Raw genomic sequence first — 19,377 nt, forward strand, 5'->3', positions numbered from 1 at the left:
ACTGCAAGTACAGACTACCTGAAACTAGACGTTAAAATCATATTTTCTAGACAGATGCAAAAAAAAAATAAATCTACATTATAAAAGAAGACTCAATAAATTAATTTATCTAGACTCATTTTTGTTAAGCACACACATTTCACTGGCAATCCTTCTTTCAGTGCATCTGGTGCTCTGCATTAGAAAAAGCAAGAGATTAACTGCCTTTTCAGAAGACCAGCTCAACAGACCACAAAGCAGTTTACCACAAAAACCATAAAATACTGACAGGTTTGAGAAATGAAAATTCTGTATCCTTCTCCACTTCATTTCATTATCAGGCAAAGGAAGGTCACAAATTGATCGTATCCCTTCAACACTGAATTTAGAGGGTATTAAATACCTTTTAAAAACAGACAGTTGCCTTAGGTAATCCTCTTTCATTGTTTGTAGCAGACACATGGGTGCCTGCCATTTATACAGACATTTCTGTTCCATCACTTGAGTCGGACAGCACACTCTTTCAAATACAGGAAACAAAATGGCAATCCCTGAACTATTTTCAAGTAAATGGTGTCAAAGCAGCCTAACATTCTCCAATTTTCTCTAATTCTTCAACAAATTTTTACTGCAAGCAAAAGTGAATGGGCTGAAGTGGTTGTTTTCTACATAACTATTTCTAAGCAAATTTCATATATTCTTTATATTCACAAACCTTTCTACTCTTTTAGAACATCTCTCCAACAGCTGGGTTAACATGGTTCATATCTGAATCAATGGTGACAATGCGATGTGTACAGAAAAAAAAGTTTTTTAAAAAGTTCCTCTTCTCTTCCTCTGATGATAGCAAACAGGAGTTAAAATTCTTAGTGTAAGGCAGAACAGATCTGCTCAAGTCGAACCGTAGCAAACTTCTTGGGAAGTTACATGCTTATTAAAAAAAAAAAGAAAAGAAAACAATTTAAAAATAAAACTGGAATGTTTTGCTCAACACAGATCTACATGTTTAGTGGGTTTTTTTTGTTTCACACTAGTTTTAAGCCTTTTATTGAAATTAAGATATTAAACACAAGTCTAGATAAAGTGCTTCAACTTGTTTTACATTTAGAAAATATCTAACCAAAACCACTGTGCTATTTCCAAAATCCTTCTTTTTTTAGAGGAAAAAAGGAAATTAGACTTAATTTCTTAATTTAATAAAAGGGTTAAAAAAACCTGAGTGTGAAACAAACTCAACTTTGATGAACAGCTTTCTAAAAGAAATTCATCAAAGCTGACCCAAACTCAGTATCGTCAGCCTCCCAGAATTCAACTTCTGGTTAATTCATTCTTTCTCCTCTCTCTTTTTACCTATAATCCTGCTCAAATCAGGAATCTCGAAATTCACGCTAGATGTATGAGAAGGCAAGCACATTTCCTCCTTTCTTAAAGAAAGGTAGTAACATTTCAAACCGTAATACAAACTTTCTCAGAGGTGAAGACAGACTTGGATCATGGAAGAGTTTGCTGTTGAAGAGACGGAAAAGCTCTTATTTCACTGCACACATCAGGAGATTCATTAGTACCGGTACATCCAGGACAACTCCCTTCATATGAAGCAAAACTATTTCAGATAACTTAGGTTTCCAATTTGGTCAAGTAACTTACTGAATCAGAGACACACATGCACACACAAAAAATCTTAATACAGTCAAGTGAGCCAAAAGAATAGTAAAGGCTAAGGTCTGACGTGTTTGGCTCCTGCTCCTGGTAAACAGGCAAAACCCAATAGATTCATGTTCCCTTTCACACACAAATTACTATCTCCATAAAGAGATTCCAGGTTAAGGCAGATGACCAGGTTGAGGGCAGTGGGTAATCTGAATCCTGAGTTTGCTAAGCCAGAGGAGCATCCCAGTCTGAATCCAGGACCTCAGTGTTCAGACACTGTGCAGGGAAGAAAAGACTGTCTAGTTCAAGACATTTTGGATCAGAAGCAAGACAATAGGTAAGAGTTAAGACCAGAAGACAAACAAGAACATAAAAAGGAAGAAAAAGGTTGTTTGGAAAGGAGAGGCACTCCCACACCTACCCCAAAGTACACTTACTTGGTATGCTCTTATCAAAGACTGCACAGCAAGGTGATCTTCAACAAGCTTTTCAGCTTTACCCGGTGTCTGGGCCAGGCCATGGCTCTGAAGAAATGATGCCTTTCTTTCCAGCTGATCTGGTAGGTGGGGATCATATGCTTGGCCAGCATTAGCATTTCGGAAAAACAGATCCCAGGACTGGACATGTGAACAGAGACGGAAAGAAGGAGGAAAATTTATCACCCCAAACAAAAGTCTCAACCAAAAGCAGCTCCTTCAAGCTGCAAATGGTACCTCACTACATTACAGTATTAAGTACCACTAATAGCCAGCAAAAACAGAGCACTGATATGTCCACATCTCAGTAGCAACTGTGTATTTCATTTACACAGAGCCCTTTTTATCTCATTTCTTACACTGAGCTTGTTCAGTGGAAAACTCTCCAGCACATATGAGTGCAAAGCGTCTTCGTACATTATTCATTCACACAGCTCTTTTTAACTGTGATGTTTATTCAGGCAACCAGTAATGGGTATGATATTATGCTGCTAGTAAAGAGGTATCAAGCCTATAAAACTGAAAACCTTAATAAATGAAATTAATCCATTCCTTTAATGATACTTAAAGAATTTATGTTACTTCCAAGACACTCACTGAATATGCTAAAACAGAATCAGTCCTTAAGGGCCTTCCTCAAAGAAGCTGTTTAAAAGCAATTACAGCTTTTCTGAGTGAGGCTTTTGGTCTAAGATCCTTTCCTCATTAGCTTAAGTTACCTTACTATGAAAGAATTATGGACCTGGTTTCAGGTGCAAGTCATAACTTCAGAAGAGTACATATCTCAGAAACCAAATCACAACAAATGAAAGATCCTTTTATTTCCATCTGCACTTTTACACAAGCCACTTCCTCCATGTATGCCCAAATCTGGTTTTCCTGAACTGTTTCCATTCTCATGAGGTGGTCACTGTCCCAGGTTAGAATGGTATTAGATATATGGATGCCAACAGAATGGGATAAAACATCTGAGATGCTTATACCCATCAAAGAAGAAAGCCTGCACTAGCAGGGAACTAATCAATACTTGTGCTTAGCTTACAGTTTCCATAGAAGGTAATGAAAGATCATAAAACACTTTCCTCACTTTGGCTAACTTAGGAAAGAAAGGAAGCTATTTCAAAACTTCAAAATCTTTGTGACTGGAATAGAAGAATTGTAAAAGCTAAATTTCATTTTGTACAGTGCATGTTATATACCCTGGCTGTGAGCTTGGCACTAACGCATTTCAAGGAACCACTGCCAGAAAAGACAAAAAGTAGCCCAAAGATTTGATTTTAAAAAGAACTTTACTTAATACATTTATTACAGAATACACAAAAGAATTAAAATAATGTAATACCAACACCGCACAACAGAACAATATTTGTAAAATTCTGTTTCCATTAACAAAAAGTCTTCATATTGAAATTTCTACAAGCTTTAAGGTGTTCAGAAACACTATGAGAGGGCCAGCATACAAGAGCTAAACATCACCCAGCCTTCCAAGTCCAAGTTCTAAAGTGGGGGGACTCATTGAACCTGTAGGCGGGAACCTTATCATTAGCATGAAGCCACTGCCCGAGAAACACTGCTTTAATGCACCTCTCTTACTTCTTCATTAATACAAAGCTGCATTGATACAAATATGATAAACTTACTTAATGTATCACCCTGCTTTTACACAGACTTGATCTAAACATAGCCTAACTTTTATATGCCATGACAAATTAAGGCAGACGGATCATGCTTGGTGGTCAGTTCCAGACACACCGATGAAGAATTCATTCCTCCTCCCTTCTCTCATTTACACCCATTTCCTATATTCTTCCTACCTTGACATCTTGCTAGCCACACTGAGATTAGAAGTCTGAATTTACACAACAACCTACACATGCTCTACAAGAGTCTATTAGTGTAACTGCATTTCCTCTGGTATTACAGAATCATAGAATCACAGAATTGTATAGGTTGGAAAAGACCTTTAAGATCAAGTCCAACCGTAAACCTAACACTACCAAGACCACCACTATACCATGTCCCTAAACACTTTTAAAAAATGTCTTTTAAATACCTCCAGGGGTGGCGACTCAACTGCTTCCCTGGGCAGCCTGTTCCAATGTCTGATAACCCTTTCAGTGAAGTAAAATTTCCTAATATCCAGTCTAAACCTCCCCTGGCACAACTTGAGGCCACTTCCTCTCATCCTATCACTTGTTACCTGGGAGAAGAGACCGACCCCCACCTCTCTACACCCTCCTTTCAGGCAGTTGTAGAGAGCAATGAGGTCTCCCCTCAGCCTCCTTTTCTCCAGGCTAAACAGTCCCAGTTCCTTCAGCCGCTCCTCAGAAGACTTCTGCTCCAGACCCTTCACCAGCTTCGTTGCCCTTCTCTGGACTCGCTCCAGCACCTCAATGTCCCTCTTGTAGTGGGGGGCCCAAAACTGAACACAGTATTCGAGGTGCGGCCTCACCAGTGCCGAGTACAGGGGCACGATCACTTCCCTAGTCCTGCTGGCCACACTATTTTTATACAAGCCAGGGTGCCATTGGCTTTCTTGGCCACCTGGGCACACTGCTGGCTCATATTCAGGCAGCTGTCAACCAACACTCCCAGGTCCTTCTGCTGCTGGGCAGCTTTCCAGCCACTCTTCCCCAAGCCTGTAGTATTGCATGGGGTTGTTGTGGGCCAAGTGCAGGACCTTGCACTCAGCCTTGTTGAACCTCATACAATTGGCCCCAGCCCATCTGGGGTCCAGGTCCAGGTCCCTCTGCAGAGCCTTCCTGCCCTCAAGCAGATCAACACTCCCACACAACTTGGTGTCATCCGCAAACTTACTGAGGGTGCACTTAATCCCCTCGTCCAGATCATTGATAAAGATATTAAACAGAACTGGCCCCAACACAGAGGCCTGGGGAACACCGCTTGTGACCGGCCGCCAACCGGAGTAAACTCCATTTACCACCACTCTTGGGGCCCAGCCGTCCAGCCAGTTCTTTACCCAGCGAAGAGTACACCCGTCCAAGCCATGAGCAGCCAGTTTCTCCAGGAGAATGCTGTGGGAAACCATGTCAAAGGCTTTACTGAAGTCTAGATAGATAACATCCACAGCCTTTCCCTCATCCAGTAGGCGGGTCACCTTGTCATAGAAGGAGATCAGGTTGGTCAAGCAGGACCTGCCTTTCCTAAACCCATGCTGGCTGGGCTTGATCCCTTGGTTATCCTCTACATGCCGTGTGATGGCACTCAGGATGATCTGCTCCATCAGCTTCCCCGGCACCGAGGTCAGGCTGACAGGCCTGTAGTTCCCCACGTCCTCCTTCCGGCTCTTCTTGTAGACGGGTGTCACGTTTGCTAATCTCCAGTCAGCAGGGACCTCCCCAGTTAGCCAGGACTGCTGGTAAACGATGGAAAGGGGCTTGGTGAGCACATCTGCCAGTTCCTTCAGTACTCTCAGGGGGATCTCATCAGGCCCCATAGACTTGTGAATGTCTAAGTGGTGCAGCAGGTCACTAACCTTTTCCCCCTGGATTATGGGGGCTCCATTCTGGTCCCTGTCCCTATCTTCCAACTCAGGGGGCTGGGTACCCAGAGAACAATTGGCCCTGCTATTAAAGACTGAGGCAAAGAAGGCATTAAGTACCTCAGCCTTTTCCTCATCCTTTGTCACTGTGTTCCCTCCCCCATCTACTAGGGGCTGGAGATTCTCCTTAGCTCTCCTTTTGCTGCTAATGTATTTGAAAAAGTATTTTTTGTTGTCTTTTACAGCAGCAGCCAGATTGAGCTCTAGCTCAGCTTTGGCCCTTCTAATTTTCTCCCTGCACAACCTCGCTACACCTTTGTAGTCCTCTTGACTTGCCTGCCCCTTCTTCCAGAGGTCATAGACTCTCCTCTTTTTCCTGAGTTCTAGCCAAAGCTCTCTGTTCAGCCAGGCCGGTCTTCTTCCCCACCAGCTTGTCTTTTGGAACCTGGGGACAGCCTGGTCTTGTGCCTTTAGGACTTTCTCCTTAAAGAGTGTCCAGCCTTCCTGGACTCCTTTGCCCTTTAGGGCTGCCTCCCAGGGGACTCTGTCAACCAGTCTCCTAAACAGGCCAAAGTCCGCCCTCCGGAAGTCTAAGGTGGCAGTTCTGCTGACCCCCTTCACCGCTTCTCCAAGTATCAAAAACTCCTACCATTTCGTGATCACTCTGCCCAAGACGGCCTCCAACCATCACATGGCTCACAAGTCCTTCTCTGTTCGTGAACAAGAGGTCCAGCGGGGCACCTTCCCTCGTTGGCTCACTCACCAGCTGTGTCAGGAAGATATCTGCCACACACTCCAGGAACCTCCTAGACTGTTTCCTCTCAGCTGTATTGTATTTCCAGCAGACATCCGGCAGGTTGAAGTCCCCCACAAGAACAAGGGCTAGCGATCGTGAGGCTTCTCCCAGCTGCTTATAGAATAGTTCATCTGTCTCCTCTTCCTGGTTGGGGGGTCTGTAACAGACTCTCACAACAACATCTGCCTTGTTGGCCTTCCCCCTGATTCTTACCCATAGACACTCCACCCTATCATCACCATCATTAAGCTCTAGACAATCAAGACATTCCCTAACATACAGGGCTACCCCACCGCCTCTCCTGCCTTGCCTGTCCCTCCTGAAGTGTTTATAGCCATCCATTGCAGCACTCCAGTTGTGCGAGTCATCCCACCACGTTTCTGTGATGGCAACCGTATCATAGTTTTCCTGATGTACAATGGCTTCAGCTCCTCCTGCTTGTTGCCCATGCTGTGTGCATTGGTGTAGAGGCACTTCAGCTGGGCTGTCGTCCGAGTCTCCTTCATAGAAGAACACCCCTTGTGCGCTATGAGGTGTTTCACTGGCGTTTCCCTCTTGGCTCCTGTTGCCGCAGTATCCCCTAGCTCAACTCTGTACAACTTCAACTGTGCCCCGGCATACCCCACACATCTCAGAGACACAGGCCGAGTGCCCTCGCTAGCACCCGCTCCCTCTAACCATGGCACGTCGTCCCTCAGCTTCCCTCAGGCAAGCCTGATATTATCCCCCTCCCCTTTCGAATCTAGTTTAAAGCTCTGTCGATGAGCCCTGCAAGCTGCTAAGCAAAGATTCTCTTTCCCCTTTGAGAAAGATGAATCCCATCAGACACCAGCAAGCCTGGTGCTGTGTAGGCCATCCTATTATCAAAAAAAAACAAAACCGTGGTGATGACACCAGCCACGGAGGCATGTGTTAATAGATTGGGTACCTCTGTTCCATCTAGTGTCACTACCCACAACTGGAAGGAGAGAGGAGAAAATAACCTGTGCTCCAGAGTCCCTTACTAGCCGTCCCAAGGCCCTGAAGTCTCTTTTGATTGCCCTAGGACTTCGTGTTGCAGTTTCATCACCCCCCACATGGAAAAGCAGTAGGGGGTAATAGTCCGAGGGCCATACCAGGCTAGGGAGTATCCTAGTGATATCCTTCACCCAGGCCCCAGGGAGGCAGCAGACTTCCCTAAGAGGAGGGTCCATCTGGCATATTGGACCCTTGGTTCCCCTTAGAAGGGAGTCACCCACAACTGTCTTCTCTTCCTCGTGGAGGTGGTGTTAATACGAGAGGTACGTTCTTCTGACCTGGGCGACACCTCTGGTGTATATGGACTGTCATCCCCATCCTCCATTGACTGGCCTTCCACCTCCAGGGCCTCATACCTGTTGTACAGAGGCACCTGGGAAGGCGAGGTGGGCAAGCAGGGCGTTCACCTGCCGCCACGAGCGTGGACTTGCCTCCATTCACTCTTCTCCTTTGAGCTGCTGCCTTCAGCCTGGTGGGGGGGGATAGAGGATCCCCGTGATCATGGGTTCTTACTGGTGGCTGCTGCTGCTCCTGTTCCTGTCTCAGGGGAGGCAGAGCATGGCACCACCGGTCTATCTCTTTCTCAGCCTCTAGGTGTATTCTCTCTATACATCTTACTCTGTATTAAGAACAGTATTGCTATTCCATGCCTATACAACACCTAGTCTGAGGGTCTGCAGATCCCAGACAGAAAAAAAAAGATACAATCCCTTCGTGTTACAACTAAGGCTACTTAGACTGAAGGAGTTATTTTGGTTATTAACTTTCATTAAATTAGGAAATTCCAAACACACATTTGGATCCATGACAAATCTGACCTTTATTAAAACTTTGAATGAATACCAAATAATATGCTTTGCTTATATTAAGGTTCCTTCCTCACTTTTTCCAACACCATGATACACATACAATGATGATAATAATATTCCTTTCTTGAGTCAAAAGCTTTTCATTTAGATGTAAAAGTTATCACAGCACAGTCCCACAAACAACTGAGTATGTTTTTAGACAAGTGCTCTGCTGAGACAGTTGCTAACAAAATCCAAACAGACTTGCCCAACAAGCTACACATTTAAGGAGAATAAGCATAGGACCCTTTCTTCATGCAAACTCACAAATATAAAGAAATACCTTAAAAATGTTTACATCTGAAGATGCAGCCAGCTGGGAGAGAAGGAACCCACACTATTTTTTCCTATTGCATTTTTTAACTTATTGATTTGTTGGACAGGCTTGACATTTAATCAGAGGGCAGGGAAAATACATCATTTGGCTACAGAAAATTAGTTTTTTCTAGATACACATCCATCAAAGCCTTTACAAATTTCTACAGTGTCTTTCAAGATTGATACCAGATTATAGTCTTCAAGTCCTGTGTATCAATGTCAGTCTTTGGCAACAGCATTCGCCATGTGACTGAACAGACAGAAGACCAGCTTGGTCTCACAGCAAACCTGCAGGTTCTCAACTAAATTAGTAAAGTTCTTTAAGAAAGTGATAGGGGAGACTTATAATAGAAAAATACATCTGTAAAAAATAAATTGTTATAGTGATACATGATACATTCCTTTTTTTTTTCCCCGTCAGCAAATCTATATTGTAGTTAACCATTAATTTCTCAAGTAATATAATACAATTCAAGTGATTCAGTGGCAATATTCTACTCTCATATAATAAACAGTGTTGCACTTAGAATAACAAGTAACATATTAGTTACCTTGATGGTTTGTTTTTTCCTAGTGATATCACAATATTTGTCAACTGCAGTGAGGACAGTAAAGCTTTAGAAGAAACACACTGAGCATCACTACATCATTTAAAAGAAAAAAAAAGAAAAAAAAGATGAAGTCAAAACAAAACAAAAATCCCACACTTTTTCCAAGTACATAAAACAAGGAAGTGATTACACACTCATGGTAGAGAGGCTGCATACAGGATAACATGGCAGGCATTATGTACTCAATATCCAACCATGCAGTTTTGTAATTAATCTTGTGATAGTAATAACTGAGCCTTGTCAAGCTTCTCCCTTATGATCTATGGCCCTGACACCACACTTCAAGGAGAAATAATGATGCCTTTTTCAAAACCCACGTCATTTCATTCTGATTGTTGTTTTGGCTACTCTAAGGATAGGAAATTCAAAAGACAAGGAAAAGCAGGAAATCATCAGGAATGGATTTGCAAAAGCTCCCATGGATATAAATGCATATTCCTTGATATGTAACTATGGTATAAGTAGAAAGGAGAGATTATTAGAAAAACACTAGTGATACTGAATAGGCTTATTGGAACATGACAGCCATATTCCAAACAATTTTAAATAACTATACATGGGATAACATGTCCAGTCAAATCTTCTGAGAGGGAAATAATTTGAGGAGCCTTGAATAATTGGAGTTTCTAAGTAAAAGTGAACAGAATATGATTTTTAAAGCCCAGGAAACTAGAAGGAGGCGTATCCCCTCTGATAAGAAGGAGATATGCAAGAAGAAGAAACACAAGGAAAAATAGGAAATAAAGAAGAAAAAGAAGAAAGAGAATGTACTGTCTAAATGCCTAGCACAAATTGGCTCTCTAAACCATGCTGGACATACTGTATAAAACAATGAAATATGTGTGGCCTGCAGAGAGTCCAATTATTAACAATACCATAACCAACTCCACATAAGCTGTTGGTGTCTCTTGACATTATTTTCCAACACTTCCACCACTTTCCTTAGCATAATGACAAATTCACAACTTGCCTACAGTCATACAACTACAGCATGAATTTTTCTGTATTCAAGAACACAGGGTGAGTTCAACTCTCAGCATTTTTAACCTGTTTTATTAAAGCCCAAATTGAACAATTTCTGTCAACAAAAATCTTGGGTAGGTGTTTACAGCTTTCAGCTGATGGAATGAGATGGTTTTCAAGAAACCAAAAATTAATTTTGTTGAGGTAAGATTAAAAAGTAAAATTAATCAGCACCATTCTCCTCCCCCTCTTTTTTCTAGGCTGTGAAAAACCTAATTATTTAGGCAAGAATAGCTGTAAAGTAATCCATGACATCCATCAATCATATTCCTTTAAGCCTCAGAAACCAGGCACACAGTGAATTTACTTCAGTTCATTACTGTTGAAAGAATATTACATATAGTTAACCTGGAAAAGAATTTACACATTTTTAAAATGCATCTTGAATTACCTGGGATCCACTCCCTAGGCCACACCCTGCTCCACCAGTACATTTACATTCCTCCCTCAATTCACTTCTGCTAATTTATCAGTTGCTGTTCAACCTACAAACTGCATCACCTCACCAGGATCCATCACCCAACTGTGCCTGAACTGCCAAACGAACTGGACAGACTTCGGGCGGGATTTTTGGCATTTCCGCCTACCCTCAAGTATCAGCAAAATAACAAGCAGGTCTAAATTTAGCAGAAGCCTTTGCTCTTTGCTAGGGCGGTTGCGCCGGGAAAGCTTACCGCCCCCCGAGGAGACGTGGCTGGCCTTTACGCGAGGCCTGAGTGCGGGATCGGCCCGGCCGTTCAGCACCCTGGCCAGCTCCGACGCCCGCGGAGGGCCGGCCCGCTCCCGCCCGGCGGCGGAAGGCTGCAGCCCGCCGGCACCCCCGCCTCCTGCTTAACGCTGATTTAACTGCATAACACTTGTGTTAATTTACTGAGGTTTATGCCCCGTTAGAAGTTTGCAAGACTTCACAGCAGCGAAATCACTCCGTTGTAAAGGGTCTGAACAAGAAATTTAATTCTTCTTTAGGAAAGAAGGTTACCACGAGTCCGTGTAACTTAAAACAAGAACAAGACGTCACCACACATGCTCCTCCTGCGTGCCTTCATTCCCTCACTGTCCTCAAAATAAAGGGTCAATATCAATCTATAGCACCAACACATCATGAGGGCTTCTCAGAAATTAATTCAATGCATACACACAATGTACTACCCTGCTCTACGCTGGTTGGAAATTTAGCTGGTGAAGAATCAAAGACAGATGGGACGAGAGGAGCCACCCCTGGAGAAGGTCTCTTCAGCTCCAAGTTAAGGCGTTACACAAAAGACCTAGGACCTATCTGCTATGCGAATAACACTCAGTCTTCAGAGTTGTCACTGCGTATGTCCCCTTCCAACAAGACCAAATTCATATGCAACATCTAAAAAAAACAGGTAGAAAACTGCTTTGTTTGGTCTCTTTTTTTTCCTCAACATGCATCACTTCCTCACACTCTAGATAGACTATCAGACTTAGAGAAACAACTTCTAAGTGGCATTTTGATATATGTGCCTCAGGAATGAGGGAACGCACAACCAATTTAGTAAACATTTTGGGCATAGTTCACATTACTTCTCTAGAAAATTACTTGTCTGTCTTAGAATTTATCAGACTTCTCATCAGCTTCTTAAGTTACCATACATGTATCACCATAACAGAACCTTCCTTGTCAGCAGAAAGCTTGTTAAAAAATAAGTCTATGTATTTTGCCCACAAGAAAGGATTTGGGAGAGATGGAACAAAATACTTTTCAAGATACTTAAGAAGGCTTTTCCGACAATTTCAGAATCAGTTTTAAGGTTACAACTTCCACAGCTACCTAAAGGGAACTGAACATTCATCTTCTTCAGACGGTTTAGAAGTACCAATGTCAACACATACTATTTAAATATACTATATCCTCTGATACAACCTTATTACAATAAACAAAAAAATTAAAAAGTATTTTATTTCTTGGGTCTTCTTCCAGATGCAACTAATGACTTAACAGACTGCTTGAACAGCATTTCCATGGAGGAACGCCAAAAGTTTGAGCAGCTTACTCTTTCTGGTCTGGACTTCTCATTCTTTCTGCTCAGCTCACCATGCCTGTGGCTCCTCTGTACTTTTTCTGCTGCAATATCACATCTTACAACAATCAATATGTGGGAAATTAGTTTCACATTTTTCATTTCATACAAGACTTTTTCTGGACTTTTTATAAAACAAGTTAAAAAAAGAAAAAAACCAATTCCACTCTTAACCTAATATTATCATTTACAGTCAAGTTTTAGACTTACCTTATGCACACTTTTAGGGTTTTCAAGCCATGCGTAATACATTTCCTCCACATAATTTGAATTACTCCCACTCAGGAAGGGTTCTGAGGTTCCTGATGAAGCATACCGTTGGCCATGTAAAAATACCCTTCTGGCTATATGTTGCTTTTCCAGAAGTTTAATGCCATGCCACTTCAGCGTAGCTGAAAACAACTTCAGATGACTCATGTTTGTTTATTAGACGGAAGACCCAAGTCTATTAATAAAGACAAAAACAAACCTAGTCAGAAAAAGAGCCAATGAATTGCAGATGCATTTCAGCCTCACAGTGAAAACTGAGGTTTATGGCTAGAGTGGTCTTCAACAAAGCTCAGGCCTAGGCACGAAGTTCTCTTCAGGAGAGAGGCCGCTCCATGACTGACTGTAGAGCGACACTTAACAGCAGTGAAAGCGTTGCTGATGGCCATCCCCACATCAACCAGTTCACCTCACAGCTTCTGTAACTGATTACATCATCCTGGTTCCTGAAGCAATCCTGACACCACTTGTACCGCATGCTCCCTGAGCCCCGGTTTCCTGGGAACAAATGAGTTTGCTAATCATTGACTTCTCTGGAGCTCTTGGCAACTGTAACTGCTGTCTCTTGGTTGTAGAAAGCTGCAGCCTTTTGCCAAGCCAAAGTGGGGTAGGTTCAATGAACAGTGTCAACTGCAAACCCAGTGGTTGCAAAAAAGCCTGCTACCTTAAATTTATGCCATGAATAATGGAGCTGACAAAATAATTAAAAGTGTTAGTGAAGTGTTCATATTGACATTAGCCTTCAATCAAACAGTGTTACACTAAGAAAAGGCTCCATTTAATTTGCTTTCCTAACTAGCAACATTTATCTTGTCCTTCCAATGACCTCTTATGAGCTTTTTAACAAGGAGAGCAGATTCCCTGCAGTTTTGAACACAGCGAGAAAAACAAAAAGGGTTGAATCTTGGGAATGCTGAACACCATCAGCTCCAGTGCTAGCAAAGGGAATCAAAGCTCACCTTCAGAATAAAAAGAACAAATGTAGCTTACAATTAGACCAAAAATAGTATAACCTTAATGCTGAAGTTGCTAAAATTGCAAAGGAATAGCAATAATGTGAAAAGAAATTATTAGTTTTGTTTTCACTTTAGAAGTATTTGGAATGCTACAAGAACATAAAGGGTAGGACACTAATTAAGAGGAAGAAAAATTCAGATTTAACTCTGAGGTCTCTCTCACTTGTTTTGTTGTCCATCTAGAGAAATAATTGATTTGGTCAGAAGGTAAAATCCAAGTTTTTTGTTGTTTTGTGTGACTAGTTGAACAATTGCTAAAACCAAACAAAAGTACTGAGCTGCCAAATTAACTTTGAAGTGTTTTAAAAACAACACTGTCATTTTGAGTCAGAGGTCAAATTTTGTGTTACCTATTACATATAAAGATTATTTTATCTCTAATTCAAGAAGTAATAGATACCTTAAAAATTCTGTATAAACATTTTCTGTATATAAATCTTATTAAATTATTTTCTCACTGTTTTTCCTCTTCCCCCTCTCCCTCCAAAAAAGGAAATATATGGTTATAAAATTCCTAAATTTATAAGGGATAAGGGATAGGAAGAGCTATATTTTTCATCATCCAATTTAAAAATGAATATTGGTCTTAAAAAAAAAAAAAGGCTCCTATTGAATAAAAGAGTATTACTGCATGTTCTTTGGCATCACATTTTCAACATGACATTTTTAACTCCACATCTATTTTGAAAGCTGCTGACTGGATCCCTTTCCTTGTTGCTGACTTTAACCGTATCATCCCAGCAGTGAACTGTTCTCCTTTATCACACCAAATTCCCTTATCTCCTCTTTCAAGACTTCTGCAGCCTTTTCACTCTCATCCACTAGCAGATCTGATGTCTAGCTCGTAACACCAGCTGCCATCATCCCCTTACTGAATTTTCCAAACAAGCACTTGTTCACATTCTCCATGGTGCCCAGATACATGGAAAGTATTCTCCCAAGGCAGTACCACCCAAACTAGTATACAATCTTCCTTCTAACCTACAAAACCCCCAAACCACACACTCTTCTCTCCCCACTTAGCATTTTCAGCAAATTGGCAGTGGTTAGGCTACTAGTATGCTGAATCCCCTATACATTAGCATTATTTCCTATATACTTATATTCACTTGTCATTTCCCATTTCACAGATTCAAAGCTTATTACAACACCTATTTCCTCCTGTGTCAACACCCTGTCTGTGATTAGGGCTCCTAGTATTTATGTTCCTACAGTTGCCTATCAGCACCATTTTGAAAGCAGATTAAGTCCCGCAAAAGCTCAGAGCAACTGGGACAACACTGACAGAGTTAATATATTGTCAGCATATATAATTCTCTTTAGGATGTAACGGCACTAAAAACACTATGTACGCATCACATCATTTTGCAAAACTTGGTAAGATTTCAACACGTTGTAACAGTAAGAACTGAGAGGTCACCATGGCACTTAGGTCTGTGCCCATTCTGATAGAAATGATTATTCCACTTATCTTATTCCCTGCAATCCCATCCTCTACTACTACCAAACTTCTGCACACATACCTGAGGGGTGGACACTCATTCCTAAAGGGTTACCCACCCTCATTTAAACCCTAAAGGGTTACCCACCCCCTTTGCTTTGCAAAGAGCTGGCACAGAAGTGAATGGGAGGAACATTTTTCTCAGCTTATCATACTACAGCGGCAAGCTTCTTAAGTGCAGGTAATTTCACATTCATTCTTCCTAATAGGTCTGCCTGGAGAATGCGAAGATCTTTCTTTTAGCAGCTAGCAAAGAACGCATAGCAAAATAACGACAATTTTTCAGGGAGATTTGAAAATGGATGCAAATGACATAATACATAATAGAAACAAAGAGCTTATAAGTAGTATCACTTCCCTCTAGTTCCATTTAAATTTCAAAATGGGGTCAGAGCCATGCTTCACGTTGTAACTACTGTATACGCAATCTATAAGAGCAGATATGGGCTATGTCACTCCTGTGAAGATATAAAGATCACCAGTGAAGAAAACTGTTATCACAGACATTACTCCCATCTCATGAAAATGTAATGCCTCCATTTTTATGCAGGTATGAAACAAAAATGGACAAAGCCACCAATCGTGTAATTCCAGTCAGAGTTCAACTACAGATTAATTTCACTCAACAAAACTGACTTCTTCCTAGTTCTTCCTTTCGCACACACTGCTCTTCAGCACAGATGTCAGCTGTCAGCAGCTAAACGAATTGGAGACCACCAGCATGGTCACAGACCATTCCAGCCCACTCAGCCTTGAGACTGTCAGTCAAAAATCAACACACAGGACAGCAGGCAGAAGTCAGAAATAGTTAGGATTGTTCCACTCCGCTATGTTTCCTAAATCAACCCTGAAATGAAAACAGTGATTGGCAAGGAATCAAGCTGAGCCAAGAGCAACCTAAAGGAAGGTATTAATTAAATCTCTACCGGAGGTCAAAAATAAGAAAGAAGCGGTGAACCAAAAGAACAACCTGATATTTAATGCACCAAAGCACCCTTAAAATGGTGGAAATAAATGAAAGCCCTAAGCAGCTGAAAATTTCTGCAGCTGTTCTGCAGTATGGCATGTGCGTCTCAACTACGAGCTAGCTTTCACCTTGGCACTTTCAAGTCTAGAAGTGACCTAATGTCATGGACAGTCCTGTGAATTATTCTACCCAGGTTTCTAGAAGGTAATAGAAGCATATGAAAAAGAGACAGCAAGACACTTCTGATAGTGAAGTGTTTATCTAGATTTTTTTTTCAAGATCACTTTAAACATACATACATTACACAGGCTAGTATCATATGAATCAATATTCTCCTGGTGTTGCCAGTAGCCTTACTGAGTTTCTTAACACACACATGAAGACCTGCTACCAATGCTAAAAAATGTTCTTTATGCTCTGCAGAAGTAGTCATTAATATGCCTGGTCCATATTTCACAAAAACACTCCTTTGTCCACTAGCATAGTAATTTTCTCCTATATTCCCCATACAACTCAATCCTAAAGCTCTTCTTAAGATCGAATAATACTAATAAAACAAGGCTGACGGTGAGAAAAATGGACAAAGATAATAAACTATCTCCAAAAACCTGTCATGGCTAATTGAAACTAGAGGCATGGAATATCCTTACCAAATAAGGCTACTTCAGGAATATATACCTCCACATGCTAAATGTTTCTTTTCCCTCCAGCACAGATGTGCCGTATTGTATAAAGAATAATCCTCAATCCAAAAAGCTGACCTGGAGGAAGTTTACAAGCCATGTATTCACCACAAGGCATACACTGTAAGTCTTGCACAATGGTGGCATCTCTGTGCAATAAAACTACCTCATATATTACTCTCCCCTCAAAAAAAGTCTTCAGTGGGCACAAAAGGGATAACATCATCACAGACTCTAGGCTACCAAAACGTTGTAAAAGAGCAGGGGGTAAATATCTGGAAGGGGTTTTATTCTGCTGCCCCTGCCCATAACGCAAGGACGCATCCTTCCACGGCCACCCGGCAAAACCTTGCCACGCCAGTGTCCTGTTCACCTTGGCCGCGACCAGAGGCCGGAGCCAGCGAGGCTGTCAAGGCGCTCCTGGCTACGACAGGGCTGAGGTATCACTGGAGCCCGGGCGAGGAGGGCCGCCTTCCCCCTCACCCCGAGCTGCGGCGCCCTGCCGGAAGGCCGCTCTCCGGGGCCCGGCCCGGCCCGGCCCGGCCCTGCGGCACGCCCCCTCACAACCGCACGGCAACGGTGACCCCGACCGCCAGGCACGCTCACACGGTCCGGGCCGGGCCTGGCCTGGCCCCGCCACGCCGCCCACAGCCTGCCGCCCCCGAGCCGAGCTGGGTCCAGCCTCGCCGCCAGGCCCGCCGCCCCCGAGCCGAGCTGGGTCCGGCCTCGCCGCCAGGCCCGCCGCCCCCCGCCCCTCGCCGGGGCTGACAGACCTGCGGGGACCGGGAGGCTCCGGCCCGTCCGTGGACAGCGCCAGCGCCGCCTCCGCCCCCGCCCCCGCCCGTGGCACAGGCCGCGCCGAGGGAGCGCCGGGGCGGCGGACCATTACCTGCGTCACGTGAGCCGTGCGCCGCAACGGCCGCGGCGCCCGGTGCGCGCGCTAAGGTCACGGCGGGGCGGGGCCGCGGGGCGCTGTCCCCGGCACCGCTGCCAACACGCGCGGCCGCCGCGCCCCCGCCCGAGGCCACGCCCCCTCTCCACCGCCCCTCTGCGCCGATCGCCCCCGACGCCATCTTAGGGGAGGCGCTCGCCGGGGCCGCGGCTGCCGCTGAGGTGCGAGGCAGAGGGCTGTCTTGGTGCCGGTGTGCTCCGACAAGGCGCCGGGCATTCCTGGAAGCCCCGTGGCGGCTCCGGTCACCTCTCCCGGTGTACAGGGAAAGCATTGCTGCGCTGGACGCCGCCCCAGCTGGGGGGCCTAGCCCTCTGCTAGGGCCACCTGCCATGGGGTGTCTGCAACAGGAGATCTACCTGACAGGAAGGGAAACAGGATAAAATCAACATCCATCTGCAAGATTCCCGGGTGATTGTCAAGAAAACTGGTGATAGAAGCAGACACCTTTGCAGCTGCACAGTGTGAGGCGTCATGGGGACATAAAAGATTATCCCGGCCTTGAAGACAGTGTGCTACACCTTCCTCAGGTTAATCTTCAGGCCTATAAAGATACCAGCACAAAGAAAGTAATTGCACTTGACATTAATGGCAGAGGACAGCATTAAACTTTATGCGTATGTAGGAAGCCCTTTGGTGATCCCTGCCCAACAGTTTTCATTAAAAATAGAATATAAGTATAAACGAAAGCACTGATCAGATAAATAGCTGTGAAGGGGGCACAAAAGGAAAACACATCTAAAGGACAAGTTGTTCATACAACTCCTCTACAGGAATGACTGGAAGTTTCATAAAGGAAATGCAAAGTGTCCCAAGGACACTTACGCTTTCTCTCCAAAATTTGTACTTAAAGTAGACTGAAAGTAGTAGACCTTGACAAAATGATTTGAACTATGTTTAAGGCTTTTTTTTTGAGTGAATTATTGTTACAGTTTATGTGGCCAAATATAAAATGCAAGACAATACAGTTTTAAGTGTTCCTTTGCTGGCAGAATTTTTATTTATATCTTCCAAGTCCTCTTTTCTCCTGGATGTCTTCAACTTACAAATGTCTATCCATCTTCTGTAATAATTCACAACATGACATATTTGTTATTTACCTGCTCTTAATCAAGTTACACAGTACATACAACCAAGGTCAGTCATCTATATAGACACTAAAATTGATATTTCAGGTAAGTATTGACACCATCACATAACTACCCATGTTTGATAATTTTCTGGGTAAATAATAAGATACGGATAATGGGAAAACTTGGCACGCCTTAAAAGGAAGGAGGAGAGAAAGAGAGCTATAATTTGTTTTGTGCTAAGGGTATACTGCAAAAATGAGTTTATCAGGGTCAGGTGGGCAGAAATGGAAAGTAAAACTCCTAGGAAGGAACACAACAGGCTTCATCTGGGGCTTTGTCGCCTAATGGTTATGCAGATTTTCATGAAGCTTATTGGTTATTACAGTTGTTGATTACTGTAAAATTAATTTCTTCTAGATAAAAAAACCTTAATCCTCACATAAATAAATCAAAAGCCTTATTATCATCTCAGCAGTTTTCCTAGCAGCTGTGCATCTTCAAGAAATTGATAAATACTGCAAAGTGAAGGTGTGAATGACTTTGTGTTAACATTTTTGTGATACAGTATTTAGTGCAGGGAATAGATTGCGCAGCAAGACAGCACAGGAAGCACTGTGGGACAGCCCGTCCCATGGACGGTGCAGCCAGGGAGGGCG

The 19,377-nt window shown here is 43.1% G+C and overlaps 1 protein-coding gene across 1 annotated transcript in view; it reads right to left on the reverse strand.

Moving 5' to 3' along the window:
• Nucleotides 1-12,682, reverse strand: part of OGDHL (oxoglutarate dehydrogenase L) — a 53,934-nt gene extending 41,252 nt beyond the window's left edge. The window contains exons 1-2 of the mRNA XM_075504131.1: nucleotides 12,476-12,682; nucleotides 2,067-2,246 (exon numbers count right to left, since the gene is read on the reverse strand). Of these exons, the coding sequence (XP_075360246.1) occupies nucleotides 2,067-2,246; nucleotides 12,476-12,682 (387 nt within the window). The remainder of the gene's footprint in view (nucleotides 1-2,066; nucleotides 2,247-12,475) is intronic.
• Between the last annotated feature and the right edge of the window lie 6,695 nt (nucleotides 12,683-19,377).

The sequence above is a fragment of the Mycteria americana genome, chromosome 6 (assembly GCF_035582795.1).
Source record: "Mycteria americana isolate JAX WOST 10 ecotype Jacksonville Zoo and Gardens chromosome 6, USCA_MyAme_1.0, whole genome shotgun sequence".
Taxonomy (NCBI): Eukaryota; Metazoa; Chordata; class Aves; order Ciconiiformes; family Ciconiidae; genus Mycteria; species Mycteria americana.